Genomic DNA, 27801 nt, shown 5'->3' on the forward strand with positions numbered 1-27801 from the left:
TAGAACTTGAAACTCCAATTATAAAATAATTAAATTAAAATATAAGATATTGATCATTACTTAAAAGTTAAAACAACTAAATATACACAAATTGCAAAATGTGGAAAACTAATTTAGGTAGATGAAAATAATATAAATTGAATGGACAGTCCCATTATACACTTATTTAGGCCTTTTTTTTTCTATAGAATTGTGGTTCGAAATTTTGAGAAAAGGTTGAGTCCGTACGAATTTGTGTACGTGAACCGATGACATCTTGCATCCATGCAGGGAATTTAGCTTTGTTTTTACCAAATAAAAAAAATATAATTTTAATAAAATTTAAGTTATTTTTCATTACAATCTATAAGATTTCGAGTTTATTAATCTAAAACTTATACTATTATATATTATATAGTTGGAAAGAACAGGAAATCTCCTTTTTTTTCTGTGCATTTAAGTGAATTTGAGACACGGTCAACATCATTAAAGTATAATGTATTATCACTCTATTTTTTTCATATTTCATATAATCTAATTCTGTATATTTAATTCAAAAACATTTTTCTTCAATCTTTAATTAAAAAACCATGCAGAAAATAAAAAAATCGCAGCATTGAACATTGAACTTAGACATATTCTAACATTATTTTTTTTAAAAAAAGTAGAGCTAAAATTGACTGAACAATATAGCATTTAAAATTGTTTTCTTGGTGGGGGATGGACCTTATTTTATTTTATTTGTGTGTGTGTATAATGATAGATCTAAAAACTAATTTTATCAGAGGGAAAATGATACCTCAAATTAAAAATTAATTAAATATTTTAACGATAATACCAAATTAATTTTTTTTAACTTATTAATATTAAATATTTATATTACAATCTATTGGGGATAAAATTTGAATGATATATAATATGATAATTTATTTTCTTCTTTATTGACTTATCATAGAACTTACATGCAAGTTATTTTGTAACATTATTCATGACCATATAATGAGTTTAATATTAGGGGTTAATAACTTAATATAGATTCGTAGTTGGATGTTGTACAACAAATATTTGGCATAATAACACATTATTTTAGTGGACCAAATATTAAAATTATTAGTTTGGGACTTTTATTAGGCAATTGAATCTCATTTGATCAACACTAATTTTATTTCTTCACGCTATCGTTATATTATATTACAAAAGATAACAAATGGATAAAGGGGTCAACATCAAAGATTAAATTCATTTAATTTATTGGAAAATAATTAAATTTACATAAATATTAAAATCTTAAACCAATAATTTAAAACTTGGGATTAGAACTTAGAACAAAAGAAGCGGAGAGAGTCTTTCGTTGCTTTACGGCTTGGGTGATCTTTAAAAAGGGATATTGCGAAGCCACGTCAGGCACCACGATTATCTTTGCCGTGTATTCATTGCGAATATTCTATTATATATTCCATTTTTTTTTTAACTTTTTTCTGTATTAATTCCATAATAAGAAAACCAAAATTGTAAAATTACGTATATTAAACTAAATAAAAAACCCCATTATAGTATATGATAAAGTAAAATTTATAGTGGACTGTTTCTTAAATTTATTTATAGCTAAAATAAAAAAAAAGTTTGGGAATTTATAAGCAAATAATTTATCTACTGCATTTTATTAGAAAATTAGGGGTGACCAATTCGGGTTTCGGTTCGGATTCGGTTCGGTTATATTCGGGTTCGGTTATTTCGGTTATAGAAAAACTATAACCTTTCGGTTTTTATATAAATTCCGGTTCGGTTCGGTTATTTTTCGGTTCGGATTCGGTTTGGTTTTGGTAAAAAGTTCAATTTTCTAAAGAAATTGTCGATTATTCTCTCGGTTTTTTCGGTTATTTTTTATTCATTTCGGTTCGATTTCGGTTTCGGTTTTTCGGGTTTAAAAAAATCATAACCATTCGATTTTGATGTCGGGTTCGGTTCGAATACGGTTATGTCTTATTCGGTTCGGTTCGGCTCGATTATTCGGTTAATAACCGAAATAGCCACCTCTATAGAAAATAATTATCTATATTATTAGATAGATAGATTCTGCTATTTAAAAATATAATTGGAAAATTCGGAAGAGATTATAAAAGTTGGTATAAAGAATGGCAATTATTGTTTCTTATGCCCATTCTATTATTTTATGTGTAGTCTTTATTTCATAATATTATTTTATTGCTCTGGGAATTGCAAACAAATGATTTTATACGGCTAATAAAAAAATTTGTAAATTTTTTATTTCTTATTCAAGGAAGTACTATATTTTATATTGTCAATATAAATAATTTTACAAATTTCGGATTAAACAATATGTTCGATATTCTTTTTCTTTTATGGATGTAAAAAATTATTGTAACCTAATTAGTTTATGGAGAAGGGTTTAGGAGATTGCAAATACGGTGACTTTGACGCAATCTATTTCTATTTATTTAATGTTTTTAAAATGAAAATGTAATTATTTTATCCCCAGATAACAAAGTTTAAAAACATTACCTCTTTTCCAAGTTGAATTATTATACAATTAATTCGATTCACGTTTTGTTTCATGTACAAATGAGATTGCCGTATTTTATTAACTATAAAGATATGAATTTAGCAAATGTATTTAAATTAAAATTTAAAATATTTACATCTGGAAACTTATTAAGAAATTAAAATTGTTAATTTTATTTTGATACCGCAAATATAACAAACAATATTAGAAATAAATAAAATTATCTTTCTGTTACACGCGATCGAATGGAGTACATAAAAAAAAATTAAATTCAGATCTATGAATTGAAAATAATAATAAACTGAATTTATTTTATCATGGAAAACATAAAACATTCAAAATAATTATCAAAAAAATATTTAATAGTTAGGAAAAATCATGAAATTCCTTTTAATATTCTTTAAATTCTATACTTTTTTTAAAAAAATTACAAAATTATCCCACATATGTATTTAAAACTACAAAATTATTTTTATTTTTAATGGATATCTCCAATCGACGATTATGAATATGAAGTTAGATTTTAGTATCCTAAATGTTATCTATTTTTTTTACATATATGTACAATGCAACAATTATATTTATTAAATAAATTTTTAAAAAAAACTTGAATGAAAATAAGGGAGTTGGTGATTGTGTGAAGAATGAAGGGAAGATGGCGTCGTTGTCCGAAGGGCTTCTTCGACGTCAAGCGTTAAAGTGAGTTTCTTGCTTTGCGTCATAACATACAACTCTTTGTGAATTGTGATGTGTCATTACGCTATATATTACAAAAAAAAAAACAATATATATTCCATTATTAAGCCTAAATTCAATTTTTTTTTTTGATACATCGGGAACTCCGTGACTACTATCCTTACAAACGGAGATGAACTGGTCACCACCCCCGCCTAACAGTCCCCTATCCGGACCTGGCCACCAGACGCGCCTAACGCTCGGGCCATAGTTGGGGATTAGGCGCCTGCGGGTCAAACCCCAAGTCCACGCGTACGAGTCTGCAACATACGCGTAGGATGTAAATCAACCCATTATGATAGGCTGATAGGTGAACATGTCAGAGGAAGGGAGGCGGCAGGATTCGAACCCCCCACCTCAAGGAGTTGCTCCCTGCTCCCAACCAACTGACCTGCCCCGAAGGGCAATTCAATTATTTTATAATACAATATCGATTTCCAAATTAGGTTCGAGTCTCCACTTAAAAAAATATATTAATCTGATTTTTTCCGTTTCTCTAAAAAATGTAATCGAAATTTTGACGAATTTCAAAATTATAAAAAATTGAGATAAAAAAAATGTACATAGATAAATAGTTAAAAAAACCTTTATTATAGTTTAAAAACCTTTACTTTTTTGTAATAATAAATTTTCATATTTGAAATTTGATTTTTTTCCGAGTCGGAGCCATTTTTATAATGTTTTTTTATAGATTAAACTAAGATACACTCTTTTGTCCTTTCCGTACGAGAAAATTCGGTCCTAGTATCGTTTCAAATTGTGGAGACGTATAGTGCCAAAATAAAAATTAGGGCCTAAAAGAATTATGTATAGATAAAATGTTATAAATGTTTTTATATGTTCTAAAATACTTATTTTAATTATCAACTTTTCACGAAAAAAAAAATATTTTCTATAAAACAATTATATATATATATATATATATATGCATACATTAGTGTTTTTGTTTGTGTGTCAATAACAACTAAATGGAAACTTTTTTTATTCCAGAAATTCTCTAATGAATCAATTGACAAAAATTATATTTTGGAATAAAAATATCCAAATTGAGTAAATCTAATTATAGATCATATTGCATATTTTTACGCCCTACTATATATTTTTTTGGGCCATACAATAATCTAATTCAGCCTCTCCAATAATAGAAATTGGAATATTAACGTTTCACAGAAAAAAAAAATCATTTGGAATTTTTTGTTTTATGTTTTCATGCAATTTGTTTTCCAATATGAAATATTATTTCGTTCGGTCGAAACATCATGGGCCTATAAACATGGGCCTCAGTAAAGCAAGAATGGGCTTGGCCCATAATCAGTGTTAAAATTGTTTGCCACAGTCTTTTCTTTTTTGTTTGAATTCGATTTTTTTAAGGTATATCTCTGTCTTTTGAAGTCAACATCAATTTTTTAAATTTGATAAATAAATATATAAATTAACAAAAATTTGTATAAAAATATACAAACTATAAAAATTTTCCCATACACCTACATCCATCCACACAAAAAAAAAAAAATCAATCGAGGTTAGTATTTTTGTGGATTTACGTAAAAAGTTTCAAAGTTTATGTATTTTGATACAAAATTAAAAATTCATATATCTATTTACCACATTTAAAAATTTTATATTTTTTATTGCGATATTTCATTTATGATATATATACAAAGTCTTTATCTTTTTTCGGTTGGTATTTTTTAATTGTAGAATTTCTCATTGGTTTAGCAATTCATGTTGCTGCAGTGCATGATTTGTTTAGCTCTATAGTTTCGAATTATGTTCAAGATCGTTGTAAACGGAAATAGCTATAACGGTATAGTAACTACAATACGTAAATATCACTGAGGTCTTGCGGCCGATCCCAAATATACTTGAGATTAAGACGGTGTTGTTGTTGTATACATGAAAGCATGCAGAGGATGAATTATGCATGAAACCCCAAAAGAGAAATGTTCTTATAAGCAAACATGGACTAATTCCGGATGTGAAATGCTTTTGACGAAAACAGGTAGAAGCTTTCACCATGTTGGGCCGGGAGACATGCTGAAATACCTCGCGGAAAGTCCACTCGTCGCCGGCGACGTTCGTTCCGTACGAATGCTACGAAAGGGATAAATACTATCAACCCGGTAACTATTGGGTATCCGAGAATTATTACCACCTCGGATAGATTCAAGTAGGTATCAAAAAAAGGGAATATGGTAGAAAATGATGCAAAACTAGCCACTCCAAGAGGCACAATGGAACCGTATATAGTTTTCCACATGGGGAGTCCGATGATGAGAATCATGATCACCCATATAGATGAGAAGAAAGCTGTCCCGTTAAAACTATAGAAAAGCACTGCATCGACGGAACTCATGGTCAGCTCTCCGGCCCTGTGGTATTCTTCTCCTAAAGCAGTGTTATTGTTGAATACAGTGGTATTGTCTTGCCAATAACCACCCGGAGGACTAAGAGTGGCTTGGTACGTAGTTGTCACGATCAATATAGCCACCACAAGAACCGAACTCCTCAAATCGCTCGTGTTCCGAGATCCTTGTTTGTTATTACCAAGCATATTGTTGAGACCCGACAACTTTAGATTTGATTCGTTTCAATTCATATTATGTTTTTACATAGGACTTGGTTCGATTCGAATTCAAATATATGATTACGTTCAGTTCGTATTCGATTCGAATTCATTTTTAAATATAATTCCGTTCATTTAGATTCGATTCGAATTCAGTTATTATATATAATTATGTTTGGTTCTTATTCCTTTCGGATTTCGTTTCATATAGAATTTCGTTTGATTCGGATTCATCGAATTTGGTTTTTATATATAATTCCGTTTGATTTGGATTGTTTTTTACATGAAATTCCGTTCTATTCATATTCGAATATAGAATTATGTCCGTTTCGTATTCGAATAGAATTCGATTTTAAATATAATTTTGCTTAATTGGGATTCATTTCGAATTTGATTTTAAATATAATTCCATTCAATTCGGATTTATTCGAATGCGATTATTACATATAATTCCGTTTGATTCAAATTTGGATTTTACATATTTCGGTTGATTCAGATTCAATTCATATTCGAATATAAAATTATGTTCGATCCTTTTTCGAATCGAATTTTAAATATAATTTTGTTTAATTAGACTCATTTTGAATTTGATTTGTTTATATATTTAAATCATTTAGATTAAAAGTAAAATGGGTTTATTGGGTTAAATGGATAAACCCATTAGAACCATAGCCCAAATGGGTTAAAACCCATCTAACAAAATTAACCAAATGGATTTATCCATAATCAAATATTATTGGGTTAACCCAACCCAATTGACATCCGACTCATTCACGAACGCATGCATGCATGCACGCACGCGCACATGTTGCATAATGAACATAGCTGTATAATCTGCATACGTATTGTCCAAAATTGATTTCCTCCTCACAAACTTTCGGATTTATGATTCTATTAATACAACCATCATATTTTTTATCAAAAAACAATTACGACAATATATATATATACGCACACACACATATACACATATCTCTAATTTTAAATTTTTTACATAAAAACATGCACAAAGATAAATCACGAGAAAGAAAACGTAAAAACAGAGGAAGAGTTGTGCTCCGAGAGCAAACAGGAACTGATTCAAAGCGTAAAATGCTTTTGATGGAGAAAAGGTAGAAGCTGTCACCACGTTGGGCCGGGAGACTTGCTGAAATACTTCACCGGAAAGTCCACTTGTTGCCGGCGACGTTCGTTCCGTACGAATGCTACATAAGGGACAAACACCACGAACCCGGTAACTATCGGGTATCTGAGTATTATTACAAACCCTGGTAAATTCATGTCTAGTCTATAGGCATCAGTAAAAGGGAATGTGGGATAAAGCGATGCAAAACTAGCAACTCCAAGAACCACAATGGAACTGTATATAGTTTTCCACATGGGGAGTCCAATGATGAGAATCATGATCACCCGTGTAGAGAAGAAGAAGGCTATTCCGTTGAATCCATAGAATAACACTGCATTATAGGGATCCATAATCATCTCTCCAGCTTTGTGGTTTTTTTCTGGAACAGTATTATTGTTGAATACAGTGGTACTGTCTTGCCAATAGCCGCCCGGGGGACTGATGGTAGCTTGGTACGTAGCTGTTACGATCAATATAGCCACCACAAGAACCGAACTCCTCAAATCGCTCGTGTTACGAGATCCTTGTTTGTTAATACCAAGCAGATTGTTGAGACCCAATAACTTGTTACGTTTCTCCATAAATGAAAGATTTTGGCTCAAGTAGTTTGCCAGTGTTGTCGCCGAACTATTAAGCTTACGTCCTGCTTTTGCTTTAGCAGCTCCGAGGATTTTGCCTATCTCGGGGCCGAGAGAAGCACAATTGCTTTGGAATATGTCCTTAGCAGTCTGTCCATCCAAGTTCTTGACATTCACATTGACGATTTTCCGCAACAATTTCATAACCTGTAAACAATCAACATATAACAAAAAAAGTTGTGGTTTGCACTTTTGGATTTAAACGTTCACCCAAAAAATTAGATCAGCCCAATAAACTAACTAGAATTACAAAGAAACAAAATATAAATGTACCTTGATTTGGTTTGTAGATGTAGCGATATGAAAGACGGTATTACCATCTACATCTTTCCAATTCAAGATTTCCTCCTTATTCACCTGCTTCAGCCATCCTAAAAGAACCTTGAACGCCTCAAGCTTGCTATGCTTCACAGCAAGGTGTACGACAGTCTCGCATTTACTCGTTAGATCCTCGATAGAAGAAGGGCAAATGAACAAGAACTCGCTTAACAATTCTGTATCGCCGGTCTTAGCTACGTGATGCAAAGGAGTAATCATCTCTCTTCCTTTGACGCTTATCAAGTCTTTCTCCATCGCCATAAACGCCCTCACCGTCCGAGAATAGTCGTTTTGCAAAGCCAGATGCACGGGGCTAAACCCGGACTTGTTCAGCTTCCGAGCAAACGAAGGCTTCAAGTTCATCATCTCCATGGCGAAATGGGTATGTCCGTTTCGAGCGGCAACGTGCATGGGCGTCTCGCAGAAACGTTCTTGATCAAACCGCTCCAAAATGTTCGGATCTTCATCGAGCAATCCGTAGAATTTGTCGATATCTCCTTCTTGAGCAGTTGACCTTAATCTCTCAAGTATGGAAGGCTCATCATTTGTTCGGCCGCCATGTCCAACCCCGAGGCGGTATCCTCGTCCTCAGCCACCGTAATCACCGTATGGTTGATATCCATCTTTGCTTTCTTACTCCGTTCTGTCTGTTTTATTTTTTTCTCTCGAACAGATCAGCCTACAATAAACCATACATACATACATATATATATATATATGAGAAGAACGTCATCATATCATAATCTCGATCTGATTTTGGAACCACACATTAATTTCCACGACTACCAAGTCCACGGAGTCAACAAGTGACTAGTCAGTCAACGCCTGTCCTTGTCTTTGTCTTGTTTTGTTTGGTTTAGAAATTCTTTCATCAATCATAAAGTGACAAATCAGTTGACTTGGTTGCTTTTGGTCGTTGACTAGGGTTGCCAAAATGGCTTAACCAACCCATTTGGTTTATTAGAATTAAACCCAAACCATTAATAATGTCTTCAAAAACCAAATAGGCTGGGTTAACCCAAATAACCCATTTATACTCAACTAACCCATTATTTTTAATTGATTTATTAATTAACATATTTAGATTTGATTTGTTTCAATTCATATTATCTTTTTACATAGAATTTGGTTTGATTCGAATTCAAATATATGATTATGTTCAGTTCGTATTTGATTCGAATTCGTTTTTAAATATAGTTCCGTTCAATTCAGATTCGATTTGAATTCAATTATTATATATAATTATGTTTGGTTCTTATTCGTTTGGGATTTGATTTTATATAGAATTCCATTTGATTCGGGTTCGATCCGAATTTGGTTTTTATATATAATTCCGTTTGATTTGGATTTGGTTTTTACATGAAATTACGTTCGATTCGTATTTGAATAGAATTTGATTTTAAATATAATTTTGCTTAATTCGGATTCATTTCGAATTGGATTTTAAATATAATTCCATTCAATTCGGATTCGATTTGAATTCGATTATTACATATAATTCCGTTTGATTCAAATTTGGATTTTACATATTTCGTTTGATTCAGATTCAATTCATATTCGAATATAAAATTTTAAATATAATTTTGTTTAATTCGAGTCCTTTTGAATTTGATTTGTTTATATATTTAAATCATTTAGATTAAAAGTAAAATGGGTTTATTCGTTTAAATGGGTAAACCCATTAGAACCATGGCCCAAATGGGTTAAAACCCATCTAACAAAATTAACCAAAATGGATTTATCCATAATCAAATATTATTGGGTTGAGTTGGGTTAACCCAACCCAATTGACATCCGATTCATTCACAAACACATGCATGCATGTACACGCACGCACGCATGTTGCATACTGAACATATCTGTATAATCTTCATCCGTACTGTCCGAAATTGATTTCCTCCTCACAACCTTTTCATCGATCGAACCACAACCCTCACTTGTTTTAATTAAATCGTTGATTTTTTTTTTCAGTTCCTTAGTGTCCTAACATCATCGATCGAACCAAAATTCTGGGGGCCAATATGAAAAAAATAAAATGCAGGCCAAGATAGTAATCAGGAATTAAATATGGGGCCAAATTAGAAATATTAAATAATATGGGGAGGTTGGGGCAAAAACGTTAAACTCCATGTTAGTAATAGTAGCTGGACCCGTAAAACCCTAAACTAAACCCTCTCTCTCCTCCGTCGCCGACGGCGACAGTTCTTCCCCACCGGTAGTTCTGTTTCCGGAGATACTCTCGCCGGATTTTCACACTTCTCCGTTTTTTTTTTGTGTTTTTCACTTTTAAATTCCTTTTTCCCTGAGCTGCTTCTCGGTGATTGAAGATGATTCATTTTGGTTGTGAAACTTTGAATTTTCTGGCAGAAAAATTGTGTAACTAAGATTTCTGGGGATGGAGATTGATTTGGGAGCAAACGCATTCGGCGTCGACTTTCATCCCTCGCAGAATCTGGTGGCTACCGGTCTCATCGATGGCCAATTGCATCTGTAAGCTCCAGTTTTCTCTTTTTGTTGGTTTCCCAACTCAGAATCACCGAAAATTTAAATTCAATCCATGCGTGCGATTACAGATACCGATACATCCCAGATTCTACACCTCTCAGGTACACACATATTTGACTTCTAAGGTGTTAAATTTTGTTGGGTTTTCTGAGAGATTACCGATTGAAATTAGGGTTCTTCAAGTTCGGGCACACAAGGAATCGTGCAGAGCTACTCGGTTCATCGATGATGGGCAAAGTTGTTTCCTTTATTAATTTATTTCCCATTATTAAGCTTTTATTTTCCTTCTTCTTCACATAAGCGTGTGTGATATACATTCACTAAGTTATGCTTACAGTTCCTTTTATGGGTTAGGAATCGTCACTGCTTCGGCTGATTGCTCCATTTTAGCTACTGATGTTGAGACTGGCTCTGTTGTTGCCCGCCTCGAGAATGCTCATGAGTATTATTATCCTCTCCTTTTCCATAGAATGTCGATTGATTTTCTTCTCCCCCCCCCCTTTTTCCCTCTTGATTGTGATTATATGTGGTATAATTCTCTAGGGAGGCCATTAACGCTTTGATCAATGTCACTGAAACAACAGTCGCATCTGGGGATGACAGTGGTTGCATTAAGGTTGCTGAGCTTTTCTCTTGTCTGTTTATTTTTGCAGAATTGTTTGTGGTATCTTAATTTCCATAAAATTATATTTATTTTCTCAGTATCTTTACTTACTTATTCTTACATCCTCTTGCATTGTATTAAATTTTGTGAATTGGCTTTGTATTTTCTCATCTGTTCAGGTTTGGGACACCAGACAGCGCTCTTGCTGCAATGAGTTTGGTGCACACGAGGATTACATTTCTGGTATGACCTTTGTGTCTGAATCAATGAAATTGGTGGCAACAAGGTAATTTGCTTCCCAGTCATCTCTTCTTGCTTTAAATACTTTAACTGATACTCGTATCAGAAGACGCTCTGCGAGTTCTTTGATACAGATTTTTCCAATTTTCCTTCTGTTTTGGTTTCTTTGGCTCTGTGTAGTGGAGATGGGACTATGTCCGTCTGCAATCTCAGAACAAATAAGGTGATACTTTTGATTGATTGCAGTGACATTGTTTTGTGCAAATTTTACTGCAATATTAGCTCTCAAGTCACCAGTAACATTGGTTTGAATGAACGTTATATGACAGGTCCAATCTCAGTCTGAATTTTCTGAAGATGAGCTGCTTTCTGTTGCTATAATGAAGGCAAGTCCATTTGATCGCGACGCTGAATTCATTTTCTTTCCTGTGTTAGAAACAGTTTTGTTGAAGGCTAGAACGTTATTGTTCATCTGGAGACTTGTGGGAGAACACCTTCGGTTCTCCTCTAAGAATATCGGGATTTAGGTTTAGCCCCTTTGGATGATATATGTTATTGCTGGATATTGAATGGTTCATTTATCACAAAAATAAGTATTAGGTTGAATATATAGAATAGTTAACCTTGTCCTCTAGCTCATCTGTCGTCATTGTTTTTCCATTCATGAAAAATCGATATTTATGTTTGCTCTCAAACCTACTTGATTTCAGAATGGCCGTAAGGTTATTTGTGGAACACAAAGTGGCACCATCTTGTTGTATTCATGGGGATTTTTCAAGGATTGCAGGTAATATTCTTCAACATTCGAATAAGCTTATGGAAATGAAGAGTCTAGTTTAGGCCATTATGAGATTCACCCACTTAGTTACTTGCTTGTCTTGACAAATTATTTGTGAGAACCCTTAAACACTTCTCTTGTTTACAGCGACCGGTTTGTTGATCTGTCACCAAATTCAGTTGATACTCTATTAAAGGTGAGCGGTCTTTCTCTCTGTTTCGAGCATATGGTTGATTTCAAAGAAGAGGCCTTGGCTAATGGATTTCTGTGAACTTTGTGTTGTAGCTTGACGAGGACAGAGTCATAACTGGATGCGATAATGGAATAATTAGGTAAGATATCCGTAACTAAAACTCAGCAGGTCATCTTGAATGTGGTCATTATGCAATTTGCGTTCATTTGATTCACTCTAGGTTTGATTTACTTTGTCAGCCTCGTCGGAATACTACCCAACAGAATAATACAGCCGATTGGAGCACATGAGTTTCCTATCGAAGATCTTGGTATCGACATCTCTCCTTTTATGCTAACATTTTGTAGAAAATGAGTTCTAACTTCTAAGTTTCACTGTCCTGAGAGTTGAGGCAATATGATCTGCCATATATCTTGTTTTCTTGTTCACTCTTACTCGGGTGTCATTTTTCTTCCTCTTCATCATGTTTTATGCTTTCCCTGGCTAGATAGACGAATCTCAAACTCGTTGCCCTTCTGTTTTTTTGGCAGCGCTCTCTTACGACAAAAAGTTTCTTGGTAGCACCGCACATGACAGTACACTGAAGGTACCATCTTAGTTCTTCTCTCCCTCTCCTTGAATGCAAAACCATTTCGGATCTAGAGTCAAGTTACAGGACTGAATTTTTCGACGTAATTTTTCATTCCCCGTGACAAAGTTATGGGATTTGGACGAGATTCTAGAATCTTCCAACGGAAACTTGGACAAGGAAGCTGCGGCTTCTGGAGGCAGTGATAGCGAGAATGACATGGATGTCGATACCAATCCTCCCAAGTCTTCTAAAGGTAAACTTGTGGACTTTTTGTGTTAATATATAACAATGGCTTCAGGAAACGCAAAAAGGGTTTGAAACCATTTGATCTTTTCTCCTTGTCCAGGAACCAAGAGGAAAACAGCAAGCAAATCAAATCCTTCAGACACAAGTAGTTTCTTCGCAGACTTGTAGAATTTGTCCTGAAACTCTTGTCATCCTTCAGACACAACAAGCCCCGGTGTTTTTGTTTTTGGTATTTAATGCCATAAAATGCAAACTTAAAACAGAAGAAGAATATCATGTATTAAATAACAATTTAAATAAAATTTTATGTGTGCCCACAAAAAATGTATTTGAACGCAATCTTCCTGTCTATCTAACATGTCCCAACCTGTACAAAAATCTAATCTTTCTTGCAGCTAACCCTAACAAACAAGTAGTTGCAGAGTGCTCTGTTCTTGTCGGGAAGAACACTGTGATGAACATCTATCACTCGGCATTGAAATCAGCAGGGCTTTTTCGGTATCTTTATCCAGACGTCTTCGAACCAACGAAACGAGATAGTTCAAGAAGGCTGAATCACATGGCAGTGTGATCGGTCCGTTTCCCGGCAGACCAAACTCGTCTTCCGACATCTTCAAGAGTTCTTGGAAGATAGATTCGGTAAGATAAGTTATCGGTAAAGCGAAACGCCTTTTATCCGACGTGTAAACCACGAAACAGCCTCTCTCCACGGCCGATGATCTCGCCGATGCTATTCTCTTCCTCCTCAGGACTGCTCTCTGTTGCCATTTCCTCGCCATCTTCATCAGTTTCTTTGCGTTCAACATCGTTTCAAGACACTGGAAAAATATATATTTTTTCCCGTAGTTATTTCAGATTCTTGTAAGAAGAAGGCTGAATCACATGGCAGTGTGATCGGTCCGTTTCCCGGCAGACCAAACTCGTCTTCTGACATCTTCAAGAGTTCTTGGAAGATAGATTCGGTAAGATAAGTTATCGGTAAAACGAAACGCCTTTTATCCGACGTGTAAACCACGAAACAGCCTCTCTCCACGGTCGATGATCTTGCCGATGCTATTCTCTTCCTCCTCAGGACTGCTCTCTGTTGCCACTTCCTCGCCATCTCGATCAATTTCTTTGCGTTCAACATCGTTTCAAGACACTGGAAAAATATATATTTTTTCCCGTAGTTATTTCAGATTCTTGAAAGCAAGTTTTGATTGATGAAGAATGCAACGAGCTCTTGTGGTATATATATATATATATATTGAGAAATGGTTACAGATAAGGTTTAGACAAGGCTTGAGCAACCGACAACATTATGCTTCTTCTGAATTTCTTGTCTGAAATAAATCAATCATCTAACTATTCCTAACCACAAGGCCAAGATGATGAATTTAATGTCATTTGTGGATAGAGAGTACAAAAGCATGTGGACCGGCATGTGTTTTTTTTTTTTGAAAATTTTATTACAGAATAAGAAATATATAAAAGAAGAAAGTCACAAAATCTAGTCGTATATTGTAAGAATAATTTGAGAATTTATAGAAAACACTAATAAAAAAAGAAAGTTTACAAGAAAAAAGTAACGAAAATAAATAAATTAATAGATAATCAACAAAAATATCAATTGATTTTGTGTCTATAATGTCTCTTAATCATCTCTATAATGATTTTAATCAACTTTAGTCTTCTTAAATTTATATTTATTTACTCGTTTATACATGTTTTACATATTTTACTCACCTGCCAGATATATTGTATCCATTTCTTGTTTTATGAAATAATTTCTTCTTTTTTTTTTTTGTGAACAAAGTTGGTTAGTAGATCAATTTGATTACCAAACTTTTGGGACCCTAATGTTGGGAGTAGGGATGGGCACGGGTCGGGTACCCCCAATTTTTAAAAAACCTGTCTCGTTTTCATTACCACGGGTTTTATAAAAATATTATCTCAGTGTTGGCTTCATAAAATCCGGGTACTTATAGCTTGGGTTTAATGAGATTCTCGGTCTTGTACTCGCGGGTACCCGACCCATACGACTTATAAAATTTTGAACTATAAAATGATATATATAGAAAATACAAATGAGAGAAGTCAAAATATAGAAAGGTTTAGAACATAAAAAAAATTGAACTAAAATAAAAGCATTTTAATAAATAATAAGAATAATTTAGACAAAAATATTATAAATATAAAGTATATTTTAGATTTTTAGCAAATATACCGGATATCCCCGAGTACCCCTTGTAAAATAATTGGACCTCCATTCGGACTCGGGAGTCGAAAACTTAGTCTTATTAATACTCGATCTCATCGTCGTTAATATTCGGGTATACTTTATTCGGGTACTTGTTAAGCCGGGTACCTCCTAAACCGGTTACCTCCAAACCCCCGGATTACGGGCTAAGACGGCCACCTCTAGCTGGGAGACAAGAAATACAGAAGCATGTGTGTGTAGGGTTGGGGTTCTCTCACTTTGTTTTATCATTTCTTCTGTATATTATAATCCAAGAACCTTATTTTCTCTTCTTAAGACAAAACCGAAGTAACTTTTAAATCTCTTTCCTTGTCCTAGTCTCTTAGATAGGCTGTTTCTTGGCCTACACGGCAGGTGGTTTCTTGGCCTACAAGTTACCTAGACGACTCGATCTCAGTGCCTTGTGATTCACTCTACTTGGATTATCTAATGTCGATTTCTAGCAATAATCTACAAGAACAGAGTTTTAGGAGGAGGAGAAAACCCATCACCATTTTTATTTGCTAAATAAAGGAAATTAGTTTTAATGATGTAAAGGCTCTAAATATGGATATGATTATGCATCTAATAAAGTCATCATATTATTCATATCTGAAATTAAAAAAATTCTTGTTTTACAAAGCTAAGTACACAACTCAGAATCTCTAAATACAGCGGACCCTTTTGTGTGGGTGGGTGCATACATACACACATATATATGTGTGTGTGTATATATATATATATATCTGTGTATGTGTTTTTCAGAATATGAAGGTGTAGGGCAGAACAAATACGCCGGCTTCATTCAACTCTTGTACTGCCTTAGCGATAGTCTCTCTCTCTGCCACGCTGGAAGCCGAAGAGACAACGTCCTTCGTACATCCGACTTCTGTGGAATCGTACTTTGGTACGGATTTTGTCTGAAAATTGAAGTAAACAAAAAAAAAAATGTAAGAGACAACATTAACATTACAGATTACAGAAAATATCAGGGCGTTTCTACTGAAGAAGAGATACAAGGAGGCATACCTTGCTTGTGTCCCATCTTTTCTCTGGTGGTTCTTGGCCGGCAGCCTCGTCTCGTCGCCGTTTCCCGGGAACCACCGCGGCTGAGGGTTTTTCATCGTCACTCTGTCTCTTCATCCGGTGTTTTTCTTTCGCCTTGTCCATGGTTTTCTTGAAGCCGTTCTTCGGGCTGGACTCGTTTTCTATCGGATTCGACTTCTTTTTCTCCTGAAATTTTGTCGAGAAAATGAGTTGAAACAATCATTCTTGGGAAGAGAAAAACACAATCAGATCATATGTTGTTCAGTTACCTTCTTCTCCACTCTCTTAACACTTTCCTCCTCGAATCTCTTGCTCGAACCCAACTCCTCCTCAGAGACAGGAACGCCAAAGCGAGGGGGCTCTGTCTGTTGCATGTCATGGTACCAATTGTCAAGCAGATCATCGAGTTCCATGGCGAGAGCTCTAGCTTCTTCCTTCTTGTTGCTTTCCGAATTCCGATGCTCTTTCTGTTTCTCCTCGGTCATGGCATTCTTGGATCCGTTCTTCTGAACTTCCTTACATGCAGATGCCTTTTCCTTTGCGATTTTCACGTCACGCCTCTGAAAAGAGACGATGTGAGTCTAAAACGAGAATTCATGGGAAGACAAAACACAATCTTTAAGGCAGCAAAATATCAGATGGGATCGTGTTCAGTTACCTTGTCCTCTGTCTTAAGACTTTCTCTATCAACTCTCTTGCTCGAGACAGGAACTGCATCAGGAACGAGGGCATGATCCCTCTGTCTCTTATTCTCTTTCGTCTTTGGAGATTTGTCTTCCAAACTTTTCAGTTGAGTCTCGGTAATAACACCCGAGCAAGTGAGCTCCGTCTGTTTCCATTTATCGAGGAGATTATCGAGTTCTATGGCCACTGATTGAGCTTCTTCCTTCTTCGTTCTTTCTGAAATTCGTTGCCCTTTCTGCTTCTTTTCTTGCTTCTCCTCTGCCATGGCGTTCTTCTGATGAATATCCGCACGCGCAGATGCCTTTTCCTGTGTGATTTTCGCGTCACGTCTCTGGAAAGATCTTGTTACAGTTACAGTTGCCGTTGCCTTCTTCTCTTGCTCCTTAACATCGTCACTGCGTCTCGGGCTTCGTTCGTGTATTTCCGGGCTCATCCCTTCAGATTTGAATTGAAAGTAATGTCTGAAAACCCGATCTTGATTGTTTCTTGGCACTTTCTCATCGTCGTAACGTGTGAAAACCCGATCCCGTGTGTTATGTACTCCGTTTTCCTCCATGAGACGAACTTCGTGGCGAAGGAAGGAGCAACCGAGTTCCACAAGTTGTCTGAGATCTTTCAGATAATTCTCCACTTTGGCATCGGCTTCAATCTGTCCGAACAGAAACAAGATCAAAGACTGTTCGATTCAGACGAGAGAAAAGAAGAAGAAATGATTCAAATGATCAAACCTTGTCAAGCGACAGCCGGAAGGCTTCTCTCTTCTTCTGAATCTCTGTGCGAGGATCTTGATGTTCTTTCTCTATCGATAAACGAGGGGGTTCGGTTACCTTCTTCGGATCGTTCTTCTGTCTGATCTGTTGGGTTTTCGGAGGGACATTGTCTTTAGAATTGTCGAGTTCTTCCCTCCGAACCAGCTCTGAAAACCAGCGCCGGAGGAGATGATCGATGTCCATGGCGGCGGAGGAGGGAGCTTCCCCCTTGTGCATGGCGACGGCGACTCTGTTTCTCAAGGCGGAAACATCAGACGCTGTTACAGTGACACTCTTCTTCTCACGACTCATCTCTTCTCTCTCCGTCGATGTCCGAAATCTCTGAGATGATCACTTTGACAATGTTTGACTTCGTACTTGCTGTATTTATATGTATGGGTTTTCCTTTTCTCTTTTTTATCATTAATTTTTGCTTTAATAAAATGGAAATTCGTTGGATTGAATTTTGAAATCCATCCAACGGAAAAATGTTTTAGATTTACTGAGAATATATTTTTAAAATAATTTAAATATTTTTTTTTTGTTTTAGCTTTGGGGTTTCACCCAATTGAGGCTCGATTCTAGGGTTTTTGTTAGATTTGAGTCGCAGGTTCCATCGGTTCATCAGGATACGGCTTCGGGAGCACGAATTGATTCGATCGTGGCTGCGGGTTCGTCGAAGAAATCGGGACGCGTTCTCGTGCTCCGACGATTCCGCGGCGGAGCTCGAGTACGAGGGGCGGTGGGAATGATGGAGCTGCGGGAAGCTACGAGCTTTACCACGACGACGGGACTGGGTCGGGTCGCCGATCGTTACCTGCGACCATGCCCGATGGGTTCGGGGTTCGAGATTGGAGCACCACCGGCTTCTGAGGCAGCAATCGACTGGATACCTGTGATCATGATCGTGTCGAATCGAATTGCGCTGTGTGCAGAGAACCCTCCGAGTTTTGAATTAGATTTGAGTCGCAGGTTCCATCGGTTCATCAGGATACGGCTTCGGGAGCACGAATTGATCCTCTGCCCCGATCGTGGCTGCGGGACGCGTTCTCGTGCTCCGACGAATTCCGCGGCGGAGCTCGAGTACGAGGGGCGGTGGGAATGATGGAGCTGCGGGAAGCTACGAGCTTTACCACGACGACGGGACTGGGTCGGGTCGCCGATCGTTACCTGCGACCATGCCCGATGGGTTCGGGGTTCGAGATTGGAGCACCACCGGCTTCTGAGGCGGGGAACTGTGTAAGCATATCCACCACTCTGACTGCATACTACCTTGGCTTTCACTGAAATGAATGGTGGATCCAATTGAGGGAGAAAAGACGAGTTTTTCTTGCAGGTGTTGGATTGAAAATGGTGAGGAAGAGCAGAAGCCAAAATTTGGGAAATTTTCAGAATGAGAGATCAGCTTCTGTGGTCTATAGATCAACTACTTATGGAATGATGCTTCTTATGCTTGTTTCTTGTCTCCTTGTCCTGAAAGGTGAAAGCTCCATGTGAGGCTAGTTTAAGGTTTTTCTGCATTTCGAGTCCTAGGATTTGAATGATGTCCTGAAGCCAATTTCCTATATTACAGAACCCATCAAAATCTGTATCTTCACAAACTGAAAGTGTGTTTTGACAAAAATCATTGAAACTTCTTGGTGTAAAACCCTAGTTTTCTGTTAACCAGAGATTCGAATCTAGAACAGCTAGTTTGGACAGAGCGTAAACGATTTCTGGGAATCTACTCAAGAGCCTATAGAGCCATGATGTTGAGACATACTCCCAAAACCTATCATTCCAGCATCTGTTTATCTGCAGCTCCATTTCCTGCTGTAAAGCTTCTTCCGTCTCTTGTCCTAACATTTCCTTCAACTTGTTTGTTTCCTCCTTTGCAGCTCCAAGATTTTCGCTGCACTGCGAATGAAAGCGCTCTACCCGAGCCAACTCGTTTCTCTCGGAAATCTCGGGTTTACGCTGAAGATACGATACTATCGATTGCAACCCGCTAATTGTTTTGGCCAATCTCTCAATCAGATCTTTGCTGATCTTCTCGGCTTCAGATACGTTGTTGTCTTCTTTTTCTTCTTCCTTTCTGGCGAGTTCTTTAGCAGTGAACAGAAGGAAATCGATTAGATAAAACACCTCGGAATCTTCCTTGCAAGATCGCCGAAAGATCCAACCTTCCAACTGAGCTTGTTTCTCGATCTGGCTCGAATGGACAGGCAGCAACGAAAAGGCGACTAGGGTTTTTGACAGCTCGATCCCGAGATTAACTGCTCTACTCTTTATATCTTTCAGAGACTCAGATTTCGGGTTTGAGTCGGGATCTTCGTCTTCGGGACCCCGAAATATGTCACCCACTTCGCGGGATGCTACTTCCAGTCTGCCAAATTCGGTATCATTTTCTTCTTCCTCTTCCTCTTGGATTTTGCCATTTCTCTCATGGGCATCATGAATCGATAAAGATTCGTTATCATAATGAACATTTAAATAATCTCTTGGATCAAGATCAGGAATCTGTTGAAGCCCTTTGATCTGTTCTCTGGGAGCCCTTTTCCTTTTCACTTGTCGCAGATTCGTTTTCGGGAAATCCAACATGGACATGACGAATGCGTCTCCCAGTTCAAGGTTGTGGATCTTTCTCAGCTCCGTCATCTTTTCTCCGCAATCCCTTTTCTTGTCTTCCACGGCATACAAGATCTGACCGTTAATCCAACCCATGGATGTCGGGAAGACCTCCATCGACGGACCGGTCACTTTCCGTATCAGCTCCTCGAGATTCCTCAGATACTCCGTCGTGTTCTTCAGTATAGCCTCTGCTTCTTCCTTCCCAGGTTTGGATTCCGCCATTGCTGATGTCAGCATCAAAGACTGATCTGAGAGAGAGAAAGAAGGGGGATAGAGTCTTCGGGATTCAGTTTTAGCTGTTATATGGAAGATATTCCAAGAATATGGGAGGGGTAATTTGGTCATTTCAATTCATTGAAGTGGCAGGGTTTTGCTCATCTAGCGAGTAAAAAATGAAAAATGATGCATTGTTTTAGTATTTTTGGAGATATATCAATACATCATCAGATTATTTACTATTTAGAAAGGCTGAGAAAGAGAAATCTAGAAATTGGAATTAAAATTAAAAAACCTTATTTCATTTTATAAAAAAAGGCAAACCATCTAAAAATTATGAGACTTTTAACACAAGCAATTGGTGAGTACTATGTTCTTGTTGCAAAGAACATCTATCACTAGTATAATCGGTCAATCCGTCGCAAATACAATGAAGATCGGGTGTTACAAGATGTCCATAACTTAGTTTCCATCTAACTATTTTCTGTTTATTTTATGAAATTTATTTGTTATATTTACATTTGCATAAAAAATGGAAATCCCGATACATCAATGTAAAAGTTTGGGATAGTCAAACAAATGATTTCAAATCTCATATTTCAAAAAAATGTTACAAGAACAAAAAAGATATGATTCAAAAAGTGCACGGATTTATCGTTCTTGAAGTCTCCTTTCTCGTACTTTCTTCATTGCTTCTTTTGCCTTCGCGATGATGTCTCTCATGGAACCGTTATTCGATATGGCATTTGTCTCTAATCTCAGATTCTTTTCTCTAATTGTTGAATCCGATTCTTTTGATACCTAAAAAGCGTATAAAAATAACATAAAAATGAGTCTGAAATTTAAATGTATAGATATATAATGAATGTCAAAATTATTTTGGTTACTTACATTATTATTATTATCGTTGCTTTTGGAAAATGATTCTGCATGGCCATATGTTTCCTTTTTTCCAATATCCGAAGAGCTCTTGGTCTGAAAATTTAAAAATTTAAGTAGAAAAAAATTGTTAGGAAAAACATTCAAATTATGGAAGAATATTCTAAAATATTATGTATAAAATCAAAACATTCAAATTATGGAAGAATATTCTAAAATATTATGTATAAAATCAATTTTTTACATTTATATTAATTAACCAAAATATTAGTATAATTATTAATAATAATAACCTTCAATAAAAAAATAAATGAAGAAAATCCATAAAAAAATCTAAGAATCTTTGCGGATCGGAAAAAAGAAAATTAAAAAAAAAAACAGATTAAGAAAATCCATAAAAAAAAAATCGAAAGGAGACGTACCTTGCTTGTGTCCGGTCTCTTCTTCGGCGGGGCTCCGCCGGCGGCCCTTTCGGCGCCTTTTTCTCCTGAAATTTTTGTCGGGAAAATGAGTTGAAACAATCATTCGTGGGAAGAGAAACACAAGCAGTTCAGTTACCTTCTTCTCCACTGTCTTAACGCTTTCTTCCTCGAATCTCCTGCTCGAACCCAACTCCTCAGAGACAGGAACGCCAAAGCGAGGGGGCTCTGTCTGTTGCATGTCATGGTACCAATTGTCAAGCAGATCATCGAGTTCCATGGCGATGGGTTTTGCTTCTCCCTTCTTGTTTCTTTCCGAATTTTGACGCTCTTTCTGCTGCTTCTCCTTAACGTCGTGACTCGGTTCGTCGATTTGATCCATGGATTTCTTGGATCCGTTCTTCTGAATTTCCTTATCTTGCTTCGCGAATTTTACACACCGCCTCTGGAAAGAGACGATGTCAGTCGAAAACGAGCATTTATGGGAAGACATGATCTTATCATAGTTGCTGTTTACCTTCTTCTCCTGTTCCTTGACGTCGTCACTGCATCTCTGGCTTCGTTCGTGTATTTCCGGGCTCATCCCTTCGGATTTGAATTGAAAGTAATGTCTGAAAACCCGATCTTGATTGTTCTTTGGCACTTTCTCATCGTCGTAACGTGTGAAAACCCGATCCCGTGTGTTATGTACTCCGTTTTCCTCCATGAGACGAACTTCGTGGCGAAGGAAGGAGCAACCGAGTTCCACAAGTTGTCTGAGATCTTTCAGATAATTCTCCACTTTTGCGTCGGCTTCGAGCTGTCCGAACAGAAACAAGATCAAAGACTGCTCGAAGAAGAAGAAATGATTCAAATGATCAAACCTTGTCAAGCGACAGCCGGAAGGCTTCTCTCTTCTTCTGAATCTCAGTGCGAGGATCTTGATGTTCTTTCTCTATCGATAAACGAGGGGGTTCGTCTTCTTCCTGAAATTTGTAAAGAAAAGAGTCTGAAAACACAAAACCTAATGGCGGAAATTATCAGACGGGATTGTTGTCGGTTACCTTCTTCGGATCGTTCTTCTGTCTGATCTGTTGGGTTTTCGGAGGGACGTGTAACAGCATCTGATGTTTCCGCCTTGAGAAACAGAGCCGCCATCGCCATGCACAAGGGAGAAGCTCCGTCCTCCGCCGCCATGGAGATCGATCATCTCCTCCGGCGTTGGTTTTCAGAGCTGGTTCGGAGGGAAGAAGGAAACAATTCTACAGACAACGTCCCTCCGAAAACCCAACAGATCAGACCTGTATTTATAATTCGTACTTGCTGTACAAGTTTTTTTATCAAAAAAAGTAGTCTTCTCATATCATGTTATTTTTTGAAATTGATTTGATATTATCTTTATAAAAAATATTATTACTTATTTTTTTTTGTTTTAGCTTTTATTACTTACTTTAATCCAAAAAAAAAAAGGAAAATGAAATTGAGTTGACTTAATTTAATCCCAAAATAAATAATCACGTTTAGTTGAATTGAGTTACTTGCTGTACAAGTTTCCTCTTTATAAAACCCGGACCCATTAGATTGTGGCGGGCAATAATTTCGGATTTCGATTCGGGTTCGGTTTGGTTATTTCGGTTATAGAAAAACTATAACCATTCGGTTTTTATATAAAATTCAGTTATGTTCGGTTCGGTTATTTTTCGGTTCATGTTCGGTTCGATTTCGGGAAAAAGTTCATTTTTTCAAAGAAATTGTCGGGTTTTTCGGTTATTTTTTTAATTCGGTTTGATTCAGTTTCGTTTCGATTTTTTCGGGTTTAAAGAAATCATAACCATTCGGTTTTGATGTGGATTCGGTTCGAATAAGGTTATGTCTTATTCGATTCGATTCGCCTCGATTATTCGGTTAATAACCGAAATTGCCACCCCTAGCTGAGCCTCTCTCACAATTTTCTCGTCGGGCGATTTAGGGTTTTTCCAGCGTGGGAAGTGTAAGGCTCGAGTCACGGATTCCACCGGTTCATTAGGGTCTCTGAAAGATATGAAGCGTAAAGCAGTCGATCTCTGGATCGAGCTGACGAAAACCCTAGTTGCCTTCTCATTGCTGCCAGATCTTATTTCTCGAACGGACGGTCAGCTTGATCGCGAGGTTAACTTCCAAAATAATGTCACCCGTTCACGGTCGATATCTTCTCCTTCCACTTCCTCTTGGATTTTGCTTTCGTCGTTTCTGTGACACCCGAATCCCGCATCCCGTGAACAGGATATGCCACATGGACGAAAACCAATAAAACATAATAAAACCAAAAGTACGGAAATTTAAAAATCGTTTTTAAATACAAACACGCAACGGAATAAAATCATCACACGTCTCTCGAAAACAACACATGTCCAACACATAATTAAACACAACCGTTTTCACGCGGAACCTTATTCCACAATCCAAAACGTACAAAATAGAATTATTTATCCGTACATAATGATGCCTTCACAAAGTCGTCGTCGTCCAAGGTACGCTACTCGTGCTCCTCGGGATAGGAAAAATTCAACAATGGAGGGCTAAGCAAAATACTTAGTGAGGAGCTTGGGTTGATCCCGGAGAGCCCATTCTCATGGAGAACGGTGCCAACTAATCTCTCAATACAAGAATTCCTTTGTATCAATTTAACTTTTTCTCATTAACCCTTTTAATATATTATCATTAATCCATACATTTTCGATACCTGATAGTACTGACTCAAATCGTCCACCAACACCATCAGGTACCATTTCTTTCGGTATCATCTAGTACTGACTCAGTCCGTCTACCGGTACTATACTCTACCCTGCTTCTCTATAATAATACTGACTTCACTTCGTCAACCGGTACTATTATAGAGACGACCACTCAGATTCACCAGTACTGACTCCACGTCGTCAACCGGTACTGGCTTCACTACACATTTCCATAACGGTACTGACTCCACTCCGTCGACCGGTACCGTCACGAAAACGTCCACCCAATTACACCAGTACTGACTCCACATCGTCAACTGGTACTGGTATTACATTTCGGTAATAGTACTGACTCCAAGTTCGTCAACCGGTACTATTACCGAACCACACATCCTCCAGTGCTGACTCCAAGTTCGTCAACCGGCACCGGTTCCACATCCACACATCCCTGTACTGGTACTAACTCACGTCGTCAACCGGTACTAAGTATGGGGTCCATTAATCATTCACTCATATGCATTCCCATATAATTAATTCCCTTTTTATTTCTATATTACATCCCCGTACTGGTCTTGGATTAATCTTTTATACTCACCAAGGCTTGTGGTTTAATTCTCCCATCTTATATTTTTCCATATTTGTATAATCATTTAACATACTTGTGTTCTCATTTTTTAGTTGATCACATCTTAATTCCTTTATCATAATTTGATCCGTTGGACCCATAGTCGGGGTTGCAGCCGGTACATGGACCGAACGGTCCAGCGATTTTGAGATTTTTCCGTTTTTATTTTGGTTTGGACCGATCGTTCTACGAGTAGACCATCCGGTCCTCACGTTTTGATCTCTTGGTTTAATTTTTGTGCAAGACCGATCGGTCTTGAGGTAGAACGATCGGTCTACATTTTTTTTGTCTAGACCGATCGGTTTATGTGTGTAGACCGATCGGTCTACATTGAACTCAAACCGTTTGATTTTCGTCTAGACCGATCGGTCTATGTGTGTAGACCGATCGGTCTACCTCGACCTCAGACCGTTCGCGAGATGTTGGCCCAGACCGTTCAGTCTAGGCCTAGACCGATCGGTCTGGGTCCTGAACTTCGTCTTCTCCACGAGATCTAACCCGATTTCCGCCATTTTTGACCCAATTTTGATCCGATTTCGACTCCGATTGCTACCCAATCATTATTTATCATTCCTAAATTCTTAACTCTTGTAGAAACACTAATCTACACCATTATTCATGAGAATCAGATCTCACAAACACAACTCAAACCACTCACCTCGGATTCAAGTAGTGTGCATTTTTGTCCGAGCTTGTGCGAGCTCCTCAGGTCTCATCACTCTCTGAAACTTCCCAGGAACCTCCTTGGGATGTCCCTCCTCAATTTCCCGAGCTCTCTTCGTTTCAATTTGTTCTAAATCTCTCTTTCTTTCTCTCTCTTCAAAAACTCAGGTTTTTCAGTCGAAATAATTTTCTTCCTCTGTATAATCCGATTTATAATCGTTTTTTGGGTCCAATTCGGCTAAACCACACGCTTGAGGGCCAGTCCATGTCGCATACTTTATGGAAACAACGGGTGGTGGCGCGTGGGGACGAGTTTGTCGCTTAATTATCGTGGCGGAAAGGTGCCAGTTCGACAGCTCTCTTTCTGTCGCCCAGTCCAGACTGTTCGGTCTGGCTTGTAAATGTGTAGACCGATCCGTCTACAGTCTGGACCGATCGGTCTTGGCCAATTTTCCGTCTTTCTCATTTTTTTCTCTAGACCGGTCGATCTACCTCTGGACCGATCGGTCTAGACCCTTTTTCCTTTGTTTTTTCGACGTTTCTGACCCGTTTTAGCCCCACTTGTCTTCGATTCGATACTTATGCCATTCATCTTATATTTTAGGCTTGTTTTTACCCTATTTTATTTACGGAATTGAATTAAATAATTTATCGGAAATCGGGGTATTACAATTTCTCTCATGGGCATCATCATGAAACGATAAAGATCCCTTATCATAGTCAGCTTTTGAATAAACTCTTGGATCAAGATAAGGAATCTCCTCCTTCCTTCCCAGGTTCGGATTCCGCCATTGCTGATGTCAGCGTCAAAGACTACACTTATATGGAAGATATTTCGAGAAGAGGTGACGGGTAATTTGGTCGTTTGAATTCGACAACTTTTGCTCATCTAGCAATTGCTCATTTCTCTATTCTTGTTGCAAAGGACACTGTAATGAACATCTATCTCTAGAAACCATCAATAGAATCTTTTCTATATGGGAAAATGACATTTTCCTACACAGATTATGTAAAATGTGGTTTTTTCCTATACAAATTTTTAATTTGACAAAAAACTACACCAAATTATCAAATGTACCAAATTGATACACGAACTACCCAATTTAACTGCAATTTTCTACATAATTCGAAAACAGTGTTAAGTGTTCATTAATCGTTGACGTGGCATACCACGTGGCGGCTGATCGGCATTCTACATGAATTTTTTGCCACATCAGCATGCCACGTCAGATATTTACAAAAATCTGAAAAAATATGAAAAAAATCGATTTTTTTTTAAAAAAATCAAAAATAAAATAAATAAATAGTAAAAAAAATACCTATATACGTATATATTCATATCTATATACAAATAAAAATATAAATATATATACTTCTATATAAAAATATATCTATACATATACAAAATAAAAAATATACACATATATATACAAACATCTATACAAATATATATACATATATATACAAACAAATATATTTATATATATATATACATATACACATATATAAATACATATATACGTATATATATGTATATATATACATACATACATACAAATAAAATATATATATATATCCACATACAAATACAAATATAAATATAAATACTCTTATGTATATATATACAAAATAAAAAATATACAAATATATATACATATATAGGAGTATATATGTTTATATTTGTATTTGTTTATAGATATGAATATATATGTATATATATGTGAATTTTTTTTTGTTTTTTATTATTATTTTTTTATTTATTTTTTGGATTTTTTGTTTTTGTTTTTAAAAAAAATTATTTTTTTGCAATTTTTTTCGGATTTTTTTGTTTTTCTTAAAAAATCTGACGTGGCATGCTGACATGGCAAAATTTTCCATGTAGCATGCCATGTCAGATGCCACATGGTGTGCCACTCATCGATTAACGAACATTTAATACCGTTTTTGGATTGTATAGAAAATTGCAGTTAAATTG

The 27801-nt window shown here is 36.6% G+C and overlaps 5 protein-coding genes across 6 annotated transcripts; 1 reads left to right on the forward strand and 4 right to left on the reverse strand.

The window, feature by feature from the left end:
• Window positions 1–6673: 6673 nt before the first annotated feature.
• On the reverse strand, window positions 6674–8551 carry LOC104820697 (ankyrin repeat-containing protein At2g01680-like). Its single transcript, XM_019203336.1, has 2 exons — window positions 7842–8551; window positions 6674–7715 (listed from the first exon to the last, which is right to left on the reverse strand). Exons 1-2 carry the CDS (start codon window positions 8295–8297, stop codon window positions 6927–6929), a joined length of 1245 nt encoding a protein of 414 aa, XP_019058881.1. The 5' UTR covers window positions 8298–8551; the 3' UTR covers window positions 6674–6926.
• A 1489-nt stretch (window positions 8552–10040) lies between these two features.
• Window positions 10041–13331, forward strand: LOC104820618 (WD repeat-containing protein 55). 2 transcript variants are annotated; one of them, XM_010551132.1, is made up of 16 exons: window positions 10041–10101; window positions 10254–10376; window positions 10460–10492; window positions 10564–10628; window positions 10746–10833; window positions 10935–11007; window positions 11175–11281; window positions 11416–11458; window positions 11565–11621; window positions 11946–12022; window positions 12161–12209; window positions 12299–12345; window positions 12446–12516; window positions 12737–12792; window positions 12904–13030; window positions 13124–13331. In XM_010551132.1, exons 2-16 carry the CDS (start codon window positions 10282–10284, stop codon window positions 13189–13191), a joined length of 1056 nt encoding a protein of 351 aa, XP_010549434.1. In that variant the 5' UTR covers window positions 10041–10101; window positions 10254–10281; the 3' UTR covers window positions 13192–13331. The 2 variants fall into 2 exon arrangements, with proteins under 2 accessions (XP_010549434.1, XP_019058870.1); XM_019203325.1 differs by lacking the exon at window positions 10041–10101 and having other exon boundaries at window positions 10106–10376.
• Window positions 13295–13883, reverse strand: LOC104820619 (auxin-responsive protein SAUR67-like). The gene has a single exon (XM_010551133.2). It carries the CDS (start codon window positions 13827–13829, stop codon window positions 13425–13427), a length of 405 nt encoding a protein of 134 aa, XP_010549435.1. The 5' UTR covers window positions 13830–13883; the 3' UTR covers window positions 13295–13424.
• Window positions 13884–13894: 11 nt separating this feature from the next.
• LOC104820699 (auxin-responsive protein SAUR66) lies at window positions 13895–14247 on the reverse strand (the record flags this gene model as incomplete). Its single annotated transcript, XM_010551257.2, has 1 exon — window positions 13895–14247. A coding segment is annotated over exon 1 (258 nt), but the record flags the coding sequence as incomplete, so codon positions are not given.
• A 6951-nt stretch (window positions 14248–21198) lies between these two features.
• Window positions 21199–24849, reverse strand: LOC109116962. Its single transcript, XM_019203334.1, has 6 exons — window positions 24721–24849; window positions 22709–22810; window positions 22363–22644; window positions 21985–22290; window positions 21439–21522; window positions 21199–21348 (listed from the first exon to the last, which is right to left on the reverse strand). Exons 1-6 carry the CDS (start codon window positions 24847–24849, stop codon window positions 21199–21201), a joined length of 1053 nt encoding a protein of 350 aa, XP_019058879.1.
• Between the last annotated feature and the right edge of the window lie 2952 nt (window positions 24850–27801).

The sequence above is a fragment of the Tarenaya hassleriana genome, unplaced genomic scaffold (genome assembly GCF_000463585.1).
Source record: "Tarenaya hassleriana unplaced genomic scaffold, ASM46358v1 Cleome31, whole genome shotgun sequence".
Lineage (NCBI taxonomy): Eukaryota > Viridiplantae > Streptophyta > Magnoliopsida > Brassicales > Cleomaceae > Tarenaya > Tarenaya hassleriana.

Excerpts from the sequence above, each read along its gene's own strand:
- LOC104820619 (XM_010551133.2), bottom strand. The coding sequence starts at position 13,829 with ATGTTGAACGCAAAGAAACTGATGAAGATGGCGAGGAAATGGCAACAG.
- LOC109116962 (XM_019203334.1), bottom strand. The coding sequence starts at position 24,849 with ATGTGGAGTCAGTACTGGTGTAATTGGGTGGACGTTTTCGTGACGGTA. Across the intron at positions 22,811-24,720 it reads ACGACGTGGAGTCAGTACTG|GAAGAAGACGAACCCCCTCG; the intron begins GTGAATCTGAGT and ends TACAAATTTCAG. Across the intron at positions 21,523-21,984 it reads TTAAGACAGTGGAGAAGAAG|ACCAAGAGCTCTTCGGATAT; the intron begins GTAACTGAACTG and ends TTAAATTTTCAG.
- LOC104820618 (XM_010551132.1), top strand. The coding sequence starts at position 10,282 with ATGGAGATTGATTTGGGAGCAAACGCATTCGGCGTCGACTTTCATCCC. Across the intron at positions 11,282-11,415 it reads ATGAAATTGGTGGCAACAAG|TGGAGATGGGACTATGTCCG; the intron begins GTAATTTGCTTC and ends GGCTCTGTGTAG. Across the intron at positions 11,622-11,945 it reads TTTCTGTTGCTATAATGAAG|AATGGCCGTAAGGTTATTTG; the intron begins GCAAGTCCATTT and ends ACTTGATTTCAG.
- LOC104820697 (XM_019203336.1), bottom strand. The coding sequence starts at position 8,297 with ATGCACGTTGCCGCTCGAAACGGACATACCCATTTCGCCATGGAGATG. Across the intron at positions 7,716-7,841 it reads CATCTACAAACCAAATCAAG|GTTATGAAATTGTTGCGGAA; the intron begins GTACATTTATAT and ends GATTGTTTACAG.